Source organism: Phocoena phocoena, chromosome 20 (genome assembly GCF_963924675.1).
Source record: "Phocoena phocoena chromosome 20, mPhoPho1.1, whole genome shotgun sequence".
Classification (NCBI taxonomy): Eukaryota; Metazoa; Chordata; class Mammalia; order Artiodactyla; family Phocoenidae; genus Phocoena; species Phocoena phocoena.
The window spans coordinates 2,405,027-2,422,330 of NC_089238.1; the positions used below are offsets into that span (position 1 = coordinate 2,405,027).

Genomic DNA, 17,304 nt, shown 5'->3' on the forward strand with positions numbered 1-17,304 from the left:
ATAGAAGTTGGCTTATTCATTCACTCAGCTCTATGTTTGGGTACCTCTGGCTGTTATCCTAGATGCTGGAAACACAATCCAAGCACGATCATCTCTGCTCCCCGGGAGCTTGCATTCTTGTGAAGGGAAGACAGATGATGAACTTGAAAACTTTTTAAAGGGACAGTTGTCAACAATGATGTGGGCTATAAGAAGATTGCAGGGGTGGGCGTTGGTTGCTACTTGAGCTCAGGGCCCTGGGAGTGGGAGACTTCTCCGTGGAGGTGACATTTGAGCTGACAGTGAGAAGGAGCCAGCCAGGGGAAGAGCATTTCTGGCAGAGGAAGCGGCAGGTTCGAAGGCCACTGTACCTGGGGCCAAGTGTTTGAGAGGGGAGTGGAGTGGGAGGGGGAAGGCCCTCGGGGCAGAATATAAGGGCCATGTGGGCAGCGGTGAAGACTGGATGATTTCTAAGGCTGTGGGAAGCCACCGGAGAGTTTTAAGCTGGAGGATGTTTTTGCGGAGGGCTTGCTGCGGGCCGGGCACGCTGCTGTGGGGTTTGCAGACGTGAAGTGGTGGGGACACAAGCCCATACCTTTGTGATCCTTTGTGATGTACAGCGGGGCTTCTTTTTTAAAATAATCTTATTGCTTTTTAATTTGAAATTTCACTGTTTATAGAGACCAACATTTAATTTGACAGTGTTCTTTTTTTATTGAAGTATAGTTGATTTACAAGGTTGTGTTAATTTCTGCTGTACAGCGAAGCAATTTAGTTGTATGTATTCTTTTTCATATTATTTTCCATGATGGTTTATTACAGGATATTGAATATAGTTCCCTGGGCTATACAGGAGGACCTTGTTGTTTATCCATTCTACATGTAATAGTTTGCATCTGCTAACCCCAAACTTCCAATCCTTCCCTCTCCCTTGGCAACCACAAGCCTGTTCTCTATGTCTGTGAGTCTGGTTCTGTTTCATAGATAAGCTCATTTGTGTCGTAATTTAGATTCCACATATAAGTGAAACTATATGGTGAAATGGGGTCGGTGGAAATAGTGCCCACCTTGCAGGAGTGTTAGGAGGATTAAGTGAGAGGCGTTGGTCTAGTGCTTTGCAGGCGGTAAGCACCCTGAATGTTCACTGTTAATGTATGTGCGTGTTCCTGTCTCCTGCCCCTCTGTGGGCATGTGTGTGTCTGTCCTGTGTGCATTGTGAGGTGGGCCTAGGCCTGGCCTCTCACCGTGCCTCCCTCTCTTTCCCCCCTGACCAGAGCCCACCGTTCCTGGTCACCGTGGGCAGTGGAGGGATGGCCGCCCAGCTGCTGACTGATGAGGCCCTGGTGAGTCATGTTGCCTCCCTCTCCTTTCCAGAGGGATGTCCCTCTGACCCCCAGCCCCATCCAGGGCCCATGTCCCCACCTCCTGGGGGTTCTGTCTACTCTGAGGAAGGACAGCAGTGCTCAGGGGTGATGCTCCTGTCCACTCTGCCCCCTCCAGGCCCAGGAGCCTCTCTCTTGCCTGTCCCTGACATTGACTTTTGTCAACCAAGGAGGACAGGGCAGCTGGGGAGTGACTGGTTCTGCCCTGAGGGCCCTCAGGAGACACAGGAGGGCACCCGGAAAGTGGTGGTTTAAATGTGTACAAGACTCACTGGAACAAGGCCCACACATTTCAGACAGCAGTTACATTGGGGGAGGGAGGGCGCCCATGGGGAGGGCACACGGCTGGCATCCCCGGCTCCCACTGTAATGTGTTATGATGTTTTAACGGGTGGTACATATATAGCTGTGTATTGAATTTTTCTCTAAGCTTGCTTTTATGCCAGAAATATTTCATAATAATAAATATATAAATGTTCTTTATAGAAAATAGGGAAAATCCAGTAACCTGTAGGTAAGACAATAATAATTCACCCGTAGTGCCTCTACCCAGAGATAATCATGTGGATTATTTGTGTATTCATTTATTGGCTTCCTTCTCTGATGATTATTTTTAAAAATTGACCCAGTATTGGCTCTGCCATTTTTATCTTGGAAGATTTTTTTTTTCCATCCCACATTAATCATTAGGATTTCCCCAGCCTTTGAAAACTACAGACATCACTTGTTTTTGCTGCATAATCAGTGTGTCTAAATGTCCATCTGGTATTGGTGAGTTTGACTTTTTAAAAAATCATTTTTCAATGCTGTAAATAATCTATTGTAAAAGTAAAAGAAAATTCCTGATAAATAAGGAAATGCCATGATCATTACAAAAAGCTTAGAAAATCCAGAAGAGCATAGTGAAGAGGATCAGAATGACCCTTGATCTCATCCTAGAAATAACCACCCTCAAATGTTGTGTGTCCTTCTCTCCCTGGATACATGTTTTTTGCAAAAATAAGAATCACCCCAGCTGAGCAATTTTTATATCCTTCTTCATCGAAGATTTCATCCTGAGCATTTCTCTGCATTGTTAAAAACTCCTTGGTAACATCCATTTTAATGACTCCATAGAAATTTTATCTTGGGGCCATACCTGGCTTACTTAATGGTTCCCCTATTGTTTGATATTTATTTGTCCCTAGTTATTTATGGCTGTCGGGTATTTATTGTGCAAGTTGGATATAAATGATAAATGGATATGTGACAAATGGTATAAACTTTGAGCATGATAGGTGACAAATGGTGTCACAAAATCTTTTCCGAATAGCATTGTATGTATATTAGTGAGGCTTCATTTTTAGAAAATGTTTATTAGCCTTTTCTGCAGGGGGTTAAATGATCTATCTTGTGCTTTACCAGTCTCCAGGAATCTTAGTATTCTTGAAGATTTTAAAGAAGTGTGTGTGTATGGAAATATTTGTGGCAAATATACTTCCCAGCTTTACTTTTCGTTTCTTATTTTATATTTAAGTCCAAAAGCATTTCATATTTTTAAAATCGAGTCTGTCTCTCCTCCTCTGGTGTCTTCCATTTAAACTATAAAAGGGTTTCTCCATCCACAGGTCACACATCATCTGTTTTTCTTCCTTTTTTTCTATTTATCGTTTGGATGTTAACAGTGAACTTCTGAATCCACCTAGAATTTATTTTAATGTCTAAATGTGTCATTTCACTTACCTGTGAGTTTTGGTTTGTCATGCCTTTATTTATTTAACACCTGTATTAAGATATACCCCACATACCACAGAGTGTACAATTAATTGGCTTACGGTATATTCAGAGTTGTGCAACCATCACCACAGTCAATTTTAGAACATTTTCATCATCCCAAATGGAAGTGTGTACCCAATGGCACTCACTCCCATTTCCTCTCTTGACCCCCAACCGCTGGCAACCACTCATTTACTTTTTGTCTCTGGATTTGCCTATCCTGGACATTTCATATAAATGAAATCATATGATATATGGTCTTTTGTGTCTGGTTCTTTTAGCATAATTTTTCTGAGATTCATCCATGTTTTAGCATGTGTCAGTGCTTCATTCATTTTCATGACTGAATAATATTCCACTGTGTGGTTAGACCACATGTTATTTATCCATTCATTGGTTGATGGACATTTGGGCTGTTTCCAGTTTTTGGTTATTAGGAATGCTGCAGTTCAGACATTAGTTTGGACATGTGTTCTCAATTCTCTTGGGCGTATACTTAGGAGTTCTCAATTCTCTTGGGCGTATACTTAGGAATTGCTGGGTCCTAATATAACTCTGTGTAACTGTCTAAGGAACTGTCGGACTATTTTCCAAAGCAACTCTGCACCATGATGTCTTCATTTTTAACTTGTCTGTGATTATCATCTTGATTTCTTCTTTTTCCTACTTAATTTAGAAGGACTTGTTGATTATTTTTATTTTGGTATGGTTGGGATTTTTTATTTAAGTGTTTTCTTCTTAATTACATCTAGCGCAAATATATTCTGATTTTCAAGAAATAGAGCCTATCTGATTTCAGCTCTTTGGAATTTGGGGAGGTTTTCCTTGTGGCAAATTGGTTTGTGCCAGTAGACAGGAAACCAAAACAGACGAAGCACGAGAATGAGTGGCCTCAGACATGCACACACAAAGCACTCAGGTTTGGTGCATTTGGGGCTAAACCATACTTCTGGGGAAGTCTTTCCAACCCTCCAGAGGAGGGCGGCCCCTGCTGCCTGCCCTTCAGCATCCTTTGCTGTAAGGTGTCAGCTCTGACACTTCCAGGACTGTCCATTTTGTTTTTAGTGCACCCCTCCCAGCCCAGCCCCCAGAGCAGCGCATGGAGCCTACTCAGTAAATATGTTATTTATTGAGTGAGTTCACTGATGTGGGGCATTCTTAGAGAAGACTCTCTGAAGGAACTACAATATTTTTAAAAATTAAAATAAATAAAAAGATAGAGGGGGCAGCAGGAAACTTTTGGAGGTGATAGATAGCTTATGGCCTCGATTATGATAATGTTTCATGGGTGCATACTTTCCAGACTTAATCAAGTTGTATTAATTAAATATGTACAGCTTTTATATGTCAATCATACCTCAATAAAGTGGCTTTTTTTTTTTTGTGGTACGCAGGCCTCTCACCGCTGCGGCCCCTCCCGCCGTGGAGCACAGGCTCCGGACGCGCAGGCCCAGCAGCCATGGCTCACGGGCCCAGCCGCTCTGCGGCACGTGGGATCCTCCCGGACCGGGGCACGAACCTGTACCCCCTGCATCCGCGGGTGGACTCTCAACCACTGCGCCACCAGGGAAGCCCAAAGTGGCTTTTTTTAAAAAAGGAATTATTAGCAGGACTGGCCAAAGGATGTATGGGCCAAAGAATCAAATAATAATATCATATAATAATAATTACTACTGGGGAACTAGATCCCACACACATGCCGCAACTAAGAGTCCGCATGCCACAACTAAAGATCCTGCATGCCTCAACTAAACATGCTGCAACGAAGATCCTGCATGCCATGACTAGGACCCAGCCTGGCCAAAATAAATAAATGTTAAATAATAATAACTACTACTACTAATAAGTATATATATAAGATGCATATGTGAAATGTCAAAATCAATCAAATGTAATAGTTGACATTCATCGAGAACTTACTCCAGCCATACCAGACACTGTGCTGGAACCATATATGCATTACCGCATTCAACCCCCATGACAACTACAGAGGGGGACATTTTTATTATGAACAAATGAAGTTCAGAGAGGTTAAGGCACTTGCTCAAGGAAAAGACAGCCATTGAGGGTAGAGCCAGGATTTCATTGCAGGCTTCCAGGCTCCTGAGCCCACACTCTCAACCACTGCCTTGTACTGCTTCCTCATCAAACAGTAGTGACCCACGAGGCAGAGGAGGCCAGCATGAGCCCAAAGCCTCTGGGCAGGCACATGGGGGCCATGATAGGACTGGCCAGGAGGTGAGGCCTCCTCTCAGGGAGGGTGAGCCAGGGTTCACGGTTCTCGTGTCGGGGGCTCAGAGCACTGGGGAGAGCCAAGGACCTGTGGATGTGGGTGGCAATAATAGTAGCTGATGGTAATTAAGCACCTGCTGTATGCTGTGCACTGTTCTGAGTGTCAAACATGGATTAACTCATTTAATCCTTACACCATCCTTACTGACCCATTTATTCATTCAAGAACTATTCATTGAGTGCCTACTATATGCCAGGCATTGTACTAAACACTGGGGAAATAGTAGAGAGCAAGACGGATGTATTGGTTTGCTAGAGCTGCCATAACAAAGTACCACAGAGAGGCTTAAACAACAGAAATATATTTTCTCACAGTTCTGGAGGCTGGAAGTCAAAAATCAAGGTGTTGGCTGGGCCAACACCTTGATTTTTTTTTTCCAAGTAATACATTTTTTAATAAAAATTAACTACAGGGCTTCCCTGGTGGCGCAGTGGTTGAGAGTCTGCCTGCTGATGCAGGGGACAAGGGTTCATGCCCCGGTCCGGGAAGATCCCACATGCCGCGGAGCGGCTGGGCCCGTGAGCCATGGCCGCTGAGCCTGCGCGTCCGGAGCCTGTGCTCCACGACGGGAGAGGCCACAGCAGTGAGAGACCCGCGTACCGCAAAAAAAAAAAAATTAACTACAGAACAAAAACTCAGAGTTTCCAGAATCCACCTAAATCACCAACGTGGTTAGGAAAACATTAAAACCTGCCCACGTCCCTGTAAATGACAAATCTAAATAAAAAGTAAACATACATGATTTCCAGGAATTTTCCTTTGAGCACTTTAAATAATAATAATGAAAACAACTTCTGCAAATACATTGTTTAGAGTAGGGGGTCAAAACCAAATATGTGGAAAACCACCCTTCTTTCTGAACGGTCTAGAGAAGAATCAATTTCAGGCCTCTCTCTCAGCTCCCAGTAGTTCTTGGCTTGTTTTCACATGGTATTTTCCATGTGTGCGTGTCTCTGTGTTCAAATTTCCTCTATTTATAAGGACACCAGTCATATTGGATTAGGGCCCACCTACTCCAATATGACCTCATCTTAACCAGTGGCCCTAATTCCAAATAAGGTCCCATTCTGAGGTGCTGGGAGTAGGACTTCAACACATGGATTTGGAGGAGAGGAAGCATAATTCAACCTATAACAAATCCTTAGAATAATACCTGGTACATAGCAACTGCCTATGGAGTGATAGGTGTTGTGACCTACAATTGACAACATCATTGTCATCACCATCATCATCACCACAACCATTGTCAGTACCACCACCATCACCACCATCACCATCATCATCACCACCATCATCACCATCATCACCATCATCATCACCACCATCACCACCACCACCACCACCACCACCACCATCACCATCATCATCATCATCTCTCCCTGCTAAGCCACATTCATTTCATCCCCAGGGCTTACAGCATCAGCTGGAAAGTCTCTTATGCTTCCACCACATGAACTTCTCACGATTCCTCAATGGTCTAATCTGCCTTTTAAGCCTCATGTCTTGACCCAAGCTCTTCCTCCCTCTGGAATCTCCCCCCAAGGACCTGACCACTGATCCTTCCCCCAGCCTAAACTCAGTGTCACCTTTCTGAAGTCTTCCCGGACGCCCCCTAAAGCTGCTGTTGCTCAGGAGCCTGGAGAATTTTGTTCATACCTTCATGACAGTATTGACCAGATTGTGGGTCAGTTACAGGTGTTTTCGTCTGCCCCTCCTTTGAGGAACTAGTTCTTAAACCTTCTGTGTCTGTATCCCGCACCTTGCTCAGTGCCTGCAGCTTTGTAGGGGCTCAGGAATCTTTGGTGAACTACTGGGTTCCATCTAGGTTTCTGCCTTTGTTGGGCTTCTAATGAATGTGTTGATTCACTGGGTTATGATCATTTTGCGTTTGATTCCTTCTCTGTCTCTCAAATCTGTGACTTTCTGCTCTAAACAGCCTCATATTTGTTTTATTTCTCTGTCAGAGGACCATCCCCAAATAATGAGGCACCAAGATAACTGAGTGGCTGGTCCTTGTTGAAATCACTTCAGATACATCCTGTGTGCCTTCCCGAAATCCTCTTGGCTTTTCTGGCCATTCTTCCAGACCTCTGTAAGGAGGGCCCTGTGGTGAGTGGTTGTGGGTTTCCTCTTACAGGAGTCAGTGACGTTCAGGGATGTGACTGTGGACTTCACCCAGGAGGAGTGGCAGCAGCTGGAACCTTCCCAGAAGGACCTGTACAGAGATGTGATGCTAGAGAACCTCCAGAACCTGGTCTCACTGGGTAAGGGGCAGCTTCGCTGAGTAACTTACCATCAGCCTGTCACGTGAGGACTACAGAGAGATAAGAAAAAAGATTGACAGATTTGACTACGTAGAAAGCTTAAATCACTGACAGATTTGACTACGTAGAAAGTTTAAATCACTCAAAGCTAAGAATAAAGTTGACAGATGATGAAATGGGGAATAATATTTACCACATGGATAACAGTCAAAGGATTATAATTATGTAAAGAGCTCCTAGGAATAAATAAGAAAAAGACTGAATGATGGCCAGACTTATAGCTGGAAGTTCATAAATGTGGAAATACATGGAATCACGCTTTATAAAAGATTTTTAAATCTTACTAATAGTCAAAGAAATACAGTTTTTGCTCATGAGGTACACAGAAATGAAAAAGAATAATAGCCTGCATTATGAAGGTATCGGGAAAGGGACTCTGTCCTTTTAGGAGTATAATGTTGGGACAACTCTTTTGGAGGACAGTTTGGCATTATCAGCCAAATTTTGAACAATTCCATTTTTAGGGATCTACCCTTTAGAAATCTTTCTATATGTGTACAAAGTTTTCCTTAGGAAGAAAAATAGAAATGACCTAAATGCCCACATGTACAAGACTATGCCCACATGTACAAGACTGACTAACATATCAAGGTGTAGCCATATGATGGAAACCATGCTTTTCAAAGATGAGCACTCTTTGTAGGCACTGACATGGAATGATGTCCCTTGATGTGTTGTTGAAACACTAACTTTCAGAGCTAGAGTATGGTCCCATTTCTTCAACAGCTTTTGTGGAAGTATAATTGACCTATAATTAACTGCACATATTTAAAGAATAATTCAGTGTATTTCAACATCTGTACACATCCAGGAAACCATCACCATGATCCAGATAATGAACATATCCATTACCCCGAAGAGTTTCTCATGCCCCTGGGTAATATCTCCCTTCCCTCCCCGTACCCACCCTCCATCCCCAGGCAACCACTGGTCTGCCTTATGTCACTGTGGTTTAATTTGCATATTCTAGAATTTTATATACATGGAGTCATACAGCATGTAGTCTCTTTTTGGTCTGACTTCTTTCACTTGGCATGATGATTTTGAGGTTCACCCATGTTGTTGTATGTATCAATAGTTCACATCTTTTTATTGCTGAATACCATTCTGCCTATGGATAGACCACAATTTGTTTATCCATTCACTTGTTGATGAACATTTGGGTTGTTTCCAATTCTGGACTATTACAAATAAAGCTGCTGTGAACGTGCGTGTACAAGTTTTTCTGTAGGCATATGCTTTCCTTTCTCTTGAGTAAACACCGGTGAGTAGAATGGTTGGCTCAGATATGAGGTGTATATCTAACTTTTAAAGAAACTCCAAACTTTTTTCCAAAGCAGTTGTAACATTTGACATTTCCACCAGCAGTGAGTGGGAGTTTCAGCTGCTCCATGTGCTTGCCAAATCTCAGTATGCTCAATCTTTTTCATTTCAGCCTTTCTCGTTGGTGTGTAGTCTTATCATATCGTAGTTTTCATTTGATATTGAGAATCTTTCCATGTGCTTAATTGCCACATGTATATTCTCTTCAGTGAAATATCTGTTCAAGTCTTTTGCCTGTTTTATTTAGTTGGGTTGTTCGTTTCCTTATTATTGAGTTTTGAGAGTTCTTTATATGTTTATTAATTATTATTATTGACATAAGTCCTTTATCGGGTAGATGCTTTGCAAATATTTTGTCCCATTCTGTGGGTAGACTTTTCTCTTTTTTGATGGCATCATTTGAAACACAAACATTTTTAATTTTGATGTGTTCAATTTATTTATTTTGTTGTTGTTGCTTGTGCTTTTGGTATCGTATCTCAGAAACCATTGACCAACCAAGGCCATGAAAATTTACTCCTGTGTTTTCTTCTAAGAGTTTAACAGTTGTAGCTCTTCATGTACATCTTTGGTTCACTTTGAGTTAATTTTTGTGAATGATGTTAAAAAGGGGTCTAATGTCACTCCTTTGAATGTGGCTATCCAGGTTCCCCAGCATCATTTGTTTGAAGAGAAGTTTTTAATTTGAAGTCCAATTGATAAATTATTTTCCTTAGGGATCATGCTTTTGGTGTCAGATTTTAGAAATCTTTGCCTATCTCAAAGTCACAAAGGTTTTCTTCTGTATGTTGTATAGTTTTAGGTTTCATATTTTGTTCTATGATCCCCTTAGAGTTAATTTTTCTAATGATGCAAAATGTTAATTCAAGTTCACTTTTTTTTGTCAAATAGATGTCCTGTTGTTCCGCCATGTGTTGAAAAGACTGAATATTTCCACTGAAAAATTTCCACTGAATTGCCTTTGCACTTTTGTCAAAAATCAGCTGTTCATGTATGTGTGGGTCTAATTCTGGACTCTGTTCTGTTTCATCCATCTATTTGTCTGTCTTGACACCAATACCACGTCATTTGACCTGCTTTCATTTTTGCCTTTGTGGCTTGTGTTCAGTCTAGGACGACTTAATCTCCACAAGACCCTTCTGAGTGTTCTGCCCAACGCCCCATGAATTATATGGTGCGAGTTACATGGCTGGTGTGAGGAGGCAGTGTTCCCAGCCCTGCTTCGGCTCTGGGTACTGTTTGCAATTCCTTTCGGGTGGTTTTCTCCAGCCTTGGGTAGTTTCTGTATATGAGTGTTCTGATCAGTAACCCAAGTCCTGGAGGGAGGACCTTGCCTGTCTCCAGAGCCCACTCTCCACACTTTCCTGTCCAGTACTCTGTTTTGTGAACTCCACCTGCCTCCGTCTCTCAATTCCATCTCCTCGACTCAGGGAGTCTGCGGGGCTTCACCTCAGTTCCCCCTCCTGTGCTGTGGCCTGCGAACTTTCCTGCGAGTAAGTTGGGTGGTCGTAGGGCCTGCCACTGTTGAGTCCTATGTCTCAGGAATCACTGCACTTTGTTGACTCATGTCCAGTGTCTTGAAAACCTTTGCTTTATATATTTTGTCCTCTCTTCCTCCCATTGCTTTAGGCTGTAGGCTGGAGGGAAATCTTATCTTTGTTACTCTATCTTGGCCACATTTCAGAAAAACAACAACAACAGTGTGTGTTCATATGTGTGTGTGCATACAGGGTGTGTTGTGCATATTTTTTTAAAGTATGCACTGGGAGAAAATTCTAAAAATATACATCAAACTGTTAGATGGTGAGATTGCAGGAGACTTCCATTTTATGTTATTTTTTGATGTTTGATGTTTTAATAACAAGTGTGAATTACTTTGTGATCAGAAGCAATTGTGGAAATACATAATATGGGAAAAGAAACTATAAAGGACAAGAAATCTAGTACCATGAAAAAAAATCCGCATTTAGACCAAAAGGAATGAATAACATTTTGGATGTTTGTAGCTTGTTGCCGAAATGGCCTCTGCAGACGTTGTCCTGTTAACATTTCCCTTGACCGTGGGCAAGAAGGCCCATGTCCACACACTGTCACCAGCCACACATCATCAAATGCTTTGCTCCTTGCTGATCTGATTGGTGAAAAGCCATATGGCAGGGTCCTTTTAATTTGGCTGACGTTGAGCTGTGTTTGCATACCTTTTCACGAGTAAGAGCTGATGTTTGCTTTTTTGCAAATCATCTCTCATGAAGGGTGTTTGTGTGTGTTTTTTTTTAATTGAAGTAGAGTTGATTTACAATAGTGTGTTAGTTTCAGGTGTACAGCAAAGTGATTCAGTAATACACACGTATGTATTTTTAGATTCTTTTCTATTATAGGTTATTACAAGGTATTGAATGTAGCTCCCTGTGCTATATAATATATCCTTGTTGCTTATCTAGCTTATGTATAGTAGTGTGTATCTGTTAATCCCGATCTCCTAATTTATCCCTCCCCTCCTTTCCCCTTTGGTAACCATATGTTTGTTTTCTGTGTCTGTGTTTTATACAGATTCATTCGTATTATTTTTTAGATTCCATATATAAGTGATTTCATATAATATTTGTCTTTCTCTGTCTTACTTCACTAAATATGATATTCTCCAGGTCCATCCATGTTGCCACATCTCCTGAAGGGTTTTAATCCCTGAAAGGGAGGCCGCCTCCTTTTAACTGCCCCTTAACTCTGGGATTTTGCTGGCATGCTCCCTCCAGCTCTCATATTTATTCCAGAAGACTTCCAACTGTATTCACAACCGAGACTCTGCTGCCTCCCATCTCTGCAGGCTCAGGCCAGTGTATGTCCCCAGCACGTCTCAGACCCCACGCACCCCAAACCAAATCCACCATCAGCCTTCCTTTCCTCCTCCTACTGAGAAGTCACCCCCACCCATGCCACGGGGCCTTCATGCCCCATGCCTCCATCTGCCCTAACATCTGGGCGTCACGCTACACCCCAGGGTCACTAAGCCAGGATCACTCTCAAGTATTTCTCAAATCCTTTGCTCTGGCATGGGAAAGCATAAGAACACAGCGAAACAGTGACTGACCAGGGCCCGTGGCTCTGTGGTCATAGGCTTCAATCTCAGCTCTGCCTCTAGTATGCTGTGTGACCTCGAGTAAGTGACTTAATTCTCAGAGCTTGTTTCCTATGTATAATCTCAAACATAACTACATGGTCGTGGGGACCACACGGAATGATCTGTGCCAATTGCTCAGCCCCGTACTGGGCACATTGCAAGTGTGCAGTGCATGTTTACCTTCTGTGTGCCAGATCCTGTAACTAACCAGGCACAGGCCAGGGTCTTGCCCTCCTGGAGCTCACTTTCCACTGCGGGGCAGGGGCTGGTAGTAGACAGATCAAGGGACAAAGACAAGTCGCCACGGGCCATAACGAACGATCACTAGGAAGCAGGCAAGAGGATAGCAAGAGAGATCTTCCTTTCCACCGTAGGATGGAGGATAAATGCTAACTGAGGCCTGAGGGTGAGCACGCAAGGAGTATCAAGGAGCCAGCAGGTGCAAAGGCCCAAGGCAGGAAGAGCTCAGCACAGACACGGGGGTAAAAAGGGAACTGCAGGGCAAGTGTGCCTGAAGAAAAGGAAGGTGCGTCAGTCCGGCGTGGTCGGCAGGATCCAGGCTGGCTCTGTCTGCCCAAGGGCCCAGGAGGGAAGGTCTTGGCCCTGATTCTCAGTGTGCTGGGGAGATGCTGGAGGGCTTGGCCTGCCTGAGAAGATCCCTACCACTGAGTGGACAGTGCCTTGTAGAGGGCAGAGGGTGTAGGCAGGAAACCTGCGGTGCCTGACTCGATGGTTGGCTGTGTTGGTGGAGAGATTTGGTCTGGCTCAAGCTGCTTTGCCCATCCAGTGGCACTCAACAGCCTGGATGATGGGAGGGAAGAGGCGAATCAAAAATGACTGCTAAAAAAAAAAAAACAAAAAAGACTGCTACATCTTTATTTTTAAAACACTTTTTAAAATGATGGTAAAATACATATAACACAAAATTTACCATTTTAGCCCTTTTTTACGTGTACAGTTCAGTGGTATTGAGTACATTCAAATTGTTGTGCAACTATCACCACCATCCATCTCCAGAGGCCTTTTCATCTTCCCCAACCTGGTCCCCAGTAAACACTGCCCGTTCCCTCCTCCCCCAGCCCCTGGGACCCACCGTCTACTTTCTGTCTCTATAAATTTGACTCCTCTGGGGACCTCATATGAGTGTCCTTCTGTGTCTGACTATGTTGCTACATCTCTTTGATGAGCCTTTCTTTCTTTTTTTTATCATTTGGGGTGGGGGTGAGGGTTCCAAAATCACAAGTTTCCTGTTAAAGGGGTTTGCCATACCCAAGGGGGACACAGGAGGCTTCTGAATAGTCCTCAGCAGAACTCAGCAGGTCTGGGTGGGGGGCATACATTTGGGAGGCATCACTATATAGAAGATACTATATAGAAGTCCAGACTCCCTTGGCGGGGCCATGAAGGCATGACATGACTTAGGGGAGGGGGGGGTCTCAAACTCAAGTGTTGGTGGGGCCAGGTGGGGGTTAAATGAGGGGTCGGGAACAGCTGCTGCTCCACTCCTGCTTTTTATCGCCTCATAGGAATAAAGGCTTTGTGTGGTCATATCGTCACACTTTTCGTGACATTTTTGTGTAAGATCTCACAACTTTTAAATGTTGGGAATGAAGCCATTAGGTCCATGATACAGAGTCCGGACCTCAGACAGGAAACAGAAATGAACAGGATACACGTGGGAGGGAACTGGAGACTTCGCTTGGTGACCAGGAAGGGATGGATGTGCAAACAGGAGAGGTCTGGAGCCAGCCCCACGGGGATACCTGCGCTCCACGACTGGGCAGTGGAGGAGGGGAGTGAGGCCTACGGGGCTGGGGAGGGCGGGATGGAGCTGGGCCGGGGCCCGGAAAGACGGGGTAACCTGCACGCGACGTAAACGTCAGCTGTATTTGTATCATTTCTAATACAAAATCGATGCTCTGAGAAGCATGACCGGTTGGGGATATTCAGGATGGACCCTGGAGGGGAGGAATCCATTGCAGAAACTCCTCACTCAGGTTTGCGAGAGCCTTTCTGACCCGCCCCCTCTCAGCCCAACTTGTGTGTCTCCTCCGAGCTCCGAAAGGGACATTTCTAGTTCTCCGCTCACTTCCTAGGTTGGTTCTGCCTTCTGAAACCACGTGTGTCGTCAGCGCATTGCTTTGCTCTTAGCTTCTCCATCCGTGCCCTGTCGTTTACCCACCCCCGCTTGGGAAATTACTTCCACCCAGCATTAACCGCGTACATTTCTTCTCCTCTCCTCCTCCCCCGCCAGACTTGGAAATGAGACCTGAAATGAAAGAACCGGACCTGAAGGAAGAGATTTCGGAAGACAAACCATCCGGGGCCTGGGGTTCAGCCGTGGACGGAGCGCGGACGCAGGGTGACAGGGTGGAGTCGCGGCGGGGAAGCGCTAGGACCTGCCCGGGGCGGCTGGAAATCTCCCGGGAGTCGGACCCCGAATGTCGTGAATTGCTGGCGTTCGTTAACCAGAGCCCCACCACGGCGCCACCCAGGTCGGGGGGTCCGAGTGAAGCAGGGATCCACCCGTTTGCCATGCGGGGCAAGAACCTCGCAGGTAACTCGGACCTTGGTAAACCCTCCAGACCGGACGTGGAGAAGAAATCCTACGACTGCAGCGAGTGTGGCAAGGCTTTTGGCCGCAGCTCGTCGCTGGTGAAACACCAGCGCATCCACACCGGGGAGAAGCCCTTCCAGTGCGACGTGTGTGGGAAGCACTTTCTGGAACGGTCGTCGCTGACCATCCACCAGCGGGTCCACACGGGCGAGAAGCCGTACGCGTGCGGGGACTGCGGCCGCGCCTTCAGCCAGAGCATGAACCTCATCGTGCACCAGCGCACGCACACCGGCGAGAAGCCGTACGCGTGCGGCGTGTGCGGGAAAGCTTTCCGGAAGACCTCCTCCCTCGCCCAGCACGAGCGGGTCCACACGGGCGAGAAGCCGTACGCGTGCGGGGAGTGCGGCAAGGCCTTCCGCCAGAACATGCACCTGATCGTGCACCAGCGCACGCACACGGGTGAGAGGCCGTACGTGTGCGGCGAGTGCGGGCGCGCCTTCAGCCAGAACATGCACCTGACGGAGCATCAGCGCACGCACACGGGCGAGAAGCCGTACGCGTGCGGGGACTGCGGCCGCGCCTTCAACAAGAGCTCGTCGCTGACGCTGCACCGGCGCAACCACACGGGCGAGAAGCCGTACGCGTGCGGCGAGTGCGGCAAGGCCTTCAGCCAGAGCGCCTACCTGATCCAGCACCAGAGGCTGCACATCGGGGTGAAGCCTTTCGAGTGCGGCCAGTGCGGCAAGGCCTTTAGCAAGAACTCCGCTCTGACCCAGCACCAGCGCATCCACACCGGCGAGAAGCCGTACGCGTGCTACATCTGCAAGAAGCACTTCACGGGCCGCTCGTCCCTGGTGGTACACCAGATGGGCCACAGCGGCGAGAAGCCCTACGCGTGCGGCGAGTGCGGGAAGGCCTTCAGCCAGAGCGCCTACCTCATCGAACACCAGCGCATCCACACGGGCGAGAAGCCGTACCGGTGCGCGCAGTGCGGCAAGGCCTTCATCAAGAACTCCTCGCTCACGGTTCACCAGAGGATCCACACCGGGGAGAAGCCCTACAGGTGCGGCGAGTGCGGGAAAACCTTCAGCCGGAACACCAACCTCACGCGGCACCTGAGGATCCACACCTAGGGAGCTTGGGGCGCCCCAGTCTACACCAGGTGGGCGGCGTCCTTAGCACGGGCCGTCGGCTCTCTGGGAGTTCTCAAGTGGGGGCCCAGGGTGGCGCAGCCCCGCGGCTCTTAGGAATTGTGGGGGTCTTGGTTCCCACGCGCTCCTTCCCGGCCGGGCGTCCACACCACCGAGCCGGAAGCCAAGTTCCTCCGTGCCCAGTGTACTTGGGAACGTTGCAAGGTTGGCTGTGGCTGGTAACTCACGGGGGAGTGCCAGGAACGGAGAGCGTCAGGGTTCCAGACCAAGCGCTCAGTACATTTTAGGCGCTGAGATGGAGCCTCCGGTCGGTCTCCGTTCCGATAGTAAAGTTGGGGAGAGGCGTGCAGGACTTGATAAGAGCGTGGGGACGTTTTTCCCCTTGTCACACACACCCTCGGTCTAGTCCAGACATAGGTTGTCTGTGAGTTTCCTCTATGGGGAAGAGCTAGAGGGGGACCCTTCGTCGTCCTTCCATATCCCAGCCCCCCTGCAGTCTCCCTAAACCGTACTGGAAGCCTCCTCCCCCCAGGCTAATAAGCGGTAGAAGTTGGCAAGTTCGTGAGAGGAAAAAAATTTTTTTTCAGAGTTAGCAATAACAGTAACGGGTTTGGCTGCCAAAGTTTCTCATAGTGGTCCGTTAAATTTTTTTTTTAATAAAACTTTTCATGAAGGGAGACCAGTGTCATCTTAAACAGTCATCAGGTGAGAAAGATACAGGTAACAGGTGTGCTGTCAAAGTCGGTTTCAGTGCTTGTGGGAGAGGGCAGGGGAGCGAGTAACGACAGGCTTGATATTCAGGTTAAAATACTTAACCGGATTCAATAAGCTGCGCATCTGAGTCTCTTTACATCGTTATTTTTTGCAGTTAAACTTGGAGTCTCCTAAGGCTGACCTGAAGCTTTGTGTACACATAGAGTTCCCCCAGTCTCCCCTCTCTGGGACCTTTTCCACCACCTTTTTATTTTAATGTTCTGTGCTACTGGTCGCAAATGTCCTGGCGTGTCTGAATGTCCCACACTTCCTGACGCCGGGGTGCACAAAGAATAATTCATTTTAAGCAACCACTTATATCAGTAAGCACACTTCGTGTTGTAGGTAGGAAAAACAGCCATGTAGAAACATGGACAGTTTTTGAATGTCAGGGTGCAGGCATCAGGGTGGGCTTGATCCAGATGCACGGCGCGTCAGAACCACAGCTCTGCCTCCCCGTGGTCTGCTGGCTCTCCCTTCACGCACTGGCCTCGTCCTCAGGCTGGCTTCCCTTGTGGTTTCATGGTGGTTTCCAGCAGCTCCTCTTGACACTCTTCCTCAGTCTCGTGCAGATGGAGACAGACCTCCTCCAGTCATTGGCAAAAAAGCCCTAGGCTTCATTCCGCTGGACTCACCAGGGCTGATTGTTCTGATCAGAGAAGTGCCATG

General features: G+C 46.3%; 1 protein-coding gene across 1 annotated transcript; it reads left to right on the forward strand.

Moving 5' to 3' along the window:
• Window positions 1-1,289: 1,289 nt before the first annotated feature.
• Window positions 1,290-15,864, forward strand: ZNF71 (zinc finger protein 71). Its single transcript, XM_065898870.1, has 3 exons — window positions 1,290-1,322; window positions 7,547-7,673; window positions 14,429-15,864. Exons 1-3 carry the CDS (start codon window positions 1,290-1,292, stop codon window positions 15,862-15,864), a joined length of 1,596 nt encoding a protein of 531 aa, XP_065754942.1.
• Window positions 15,865-17,304: the final 1,440 nt, after the last annotated feature.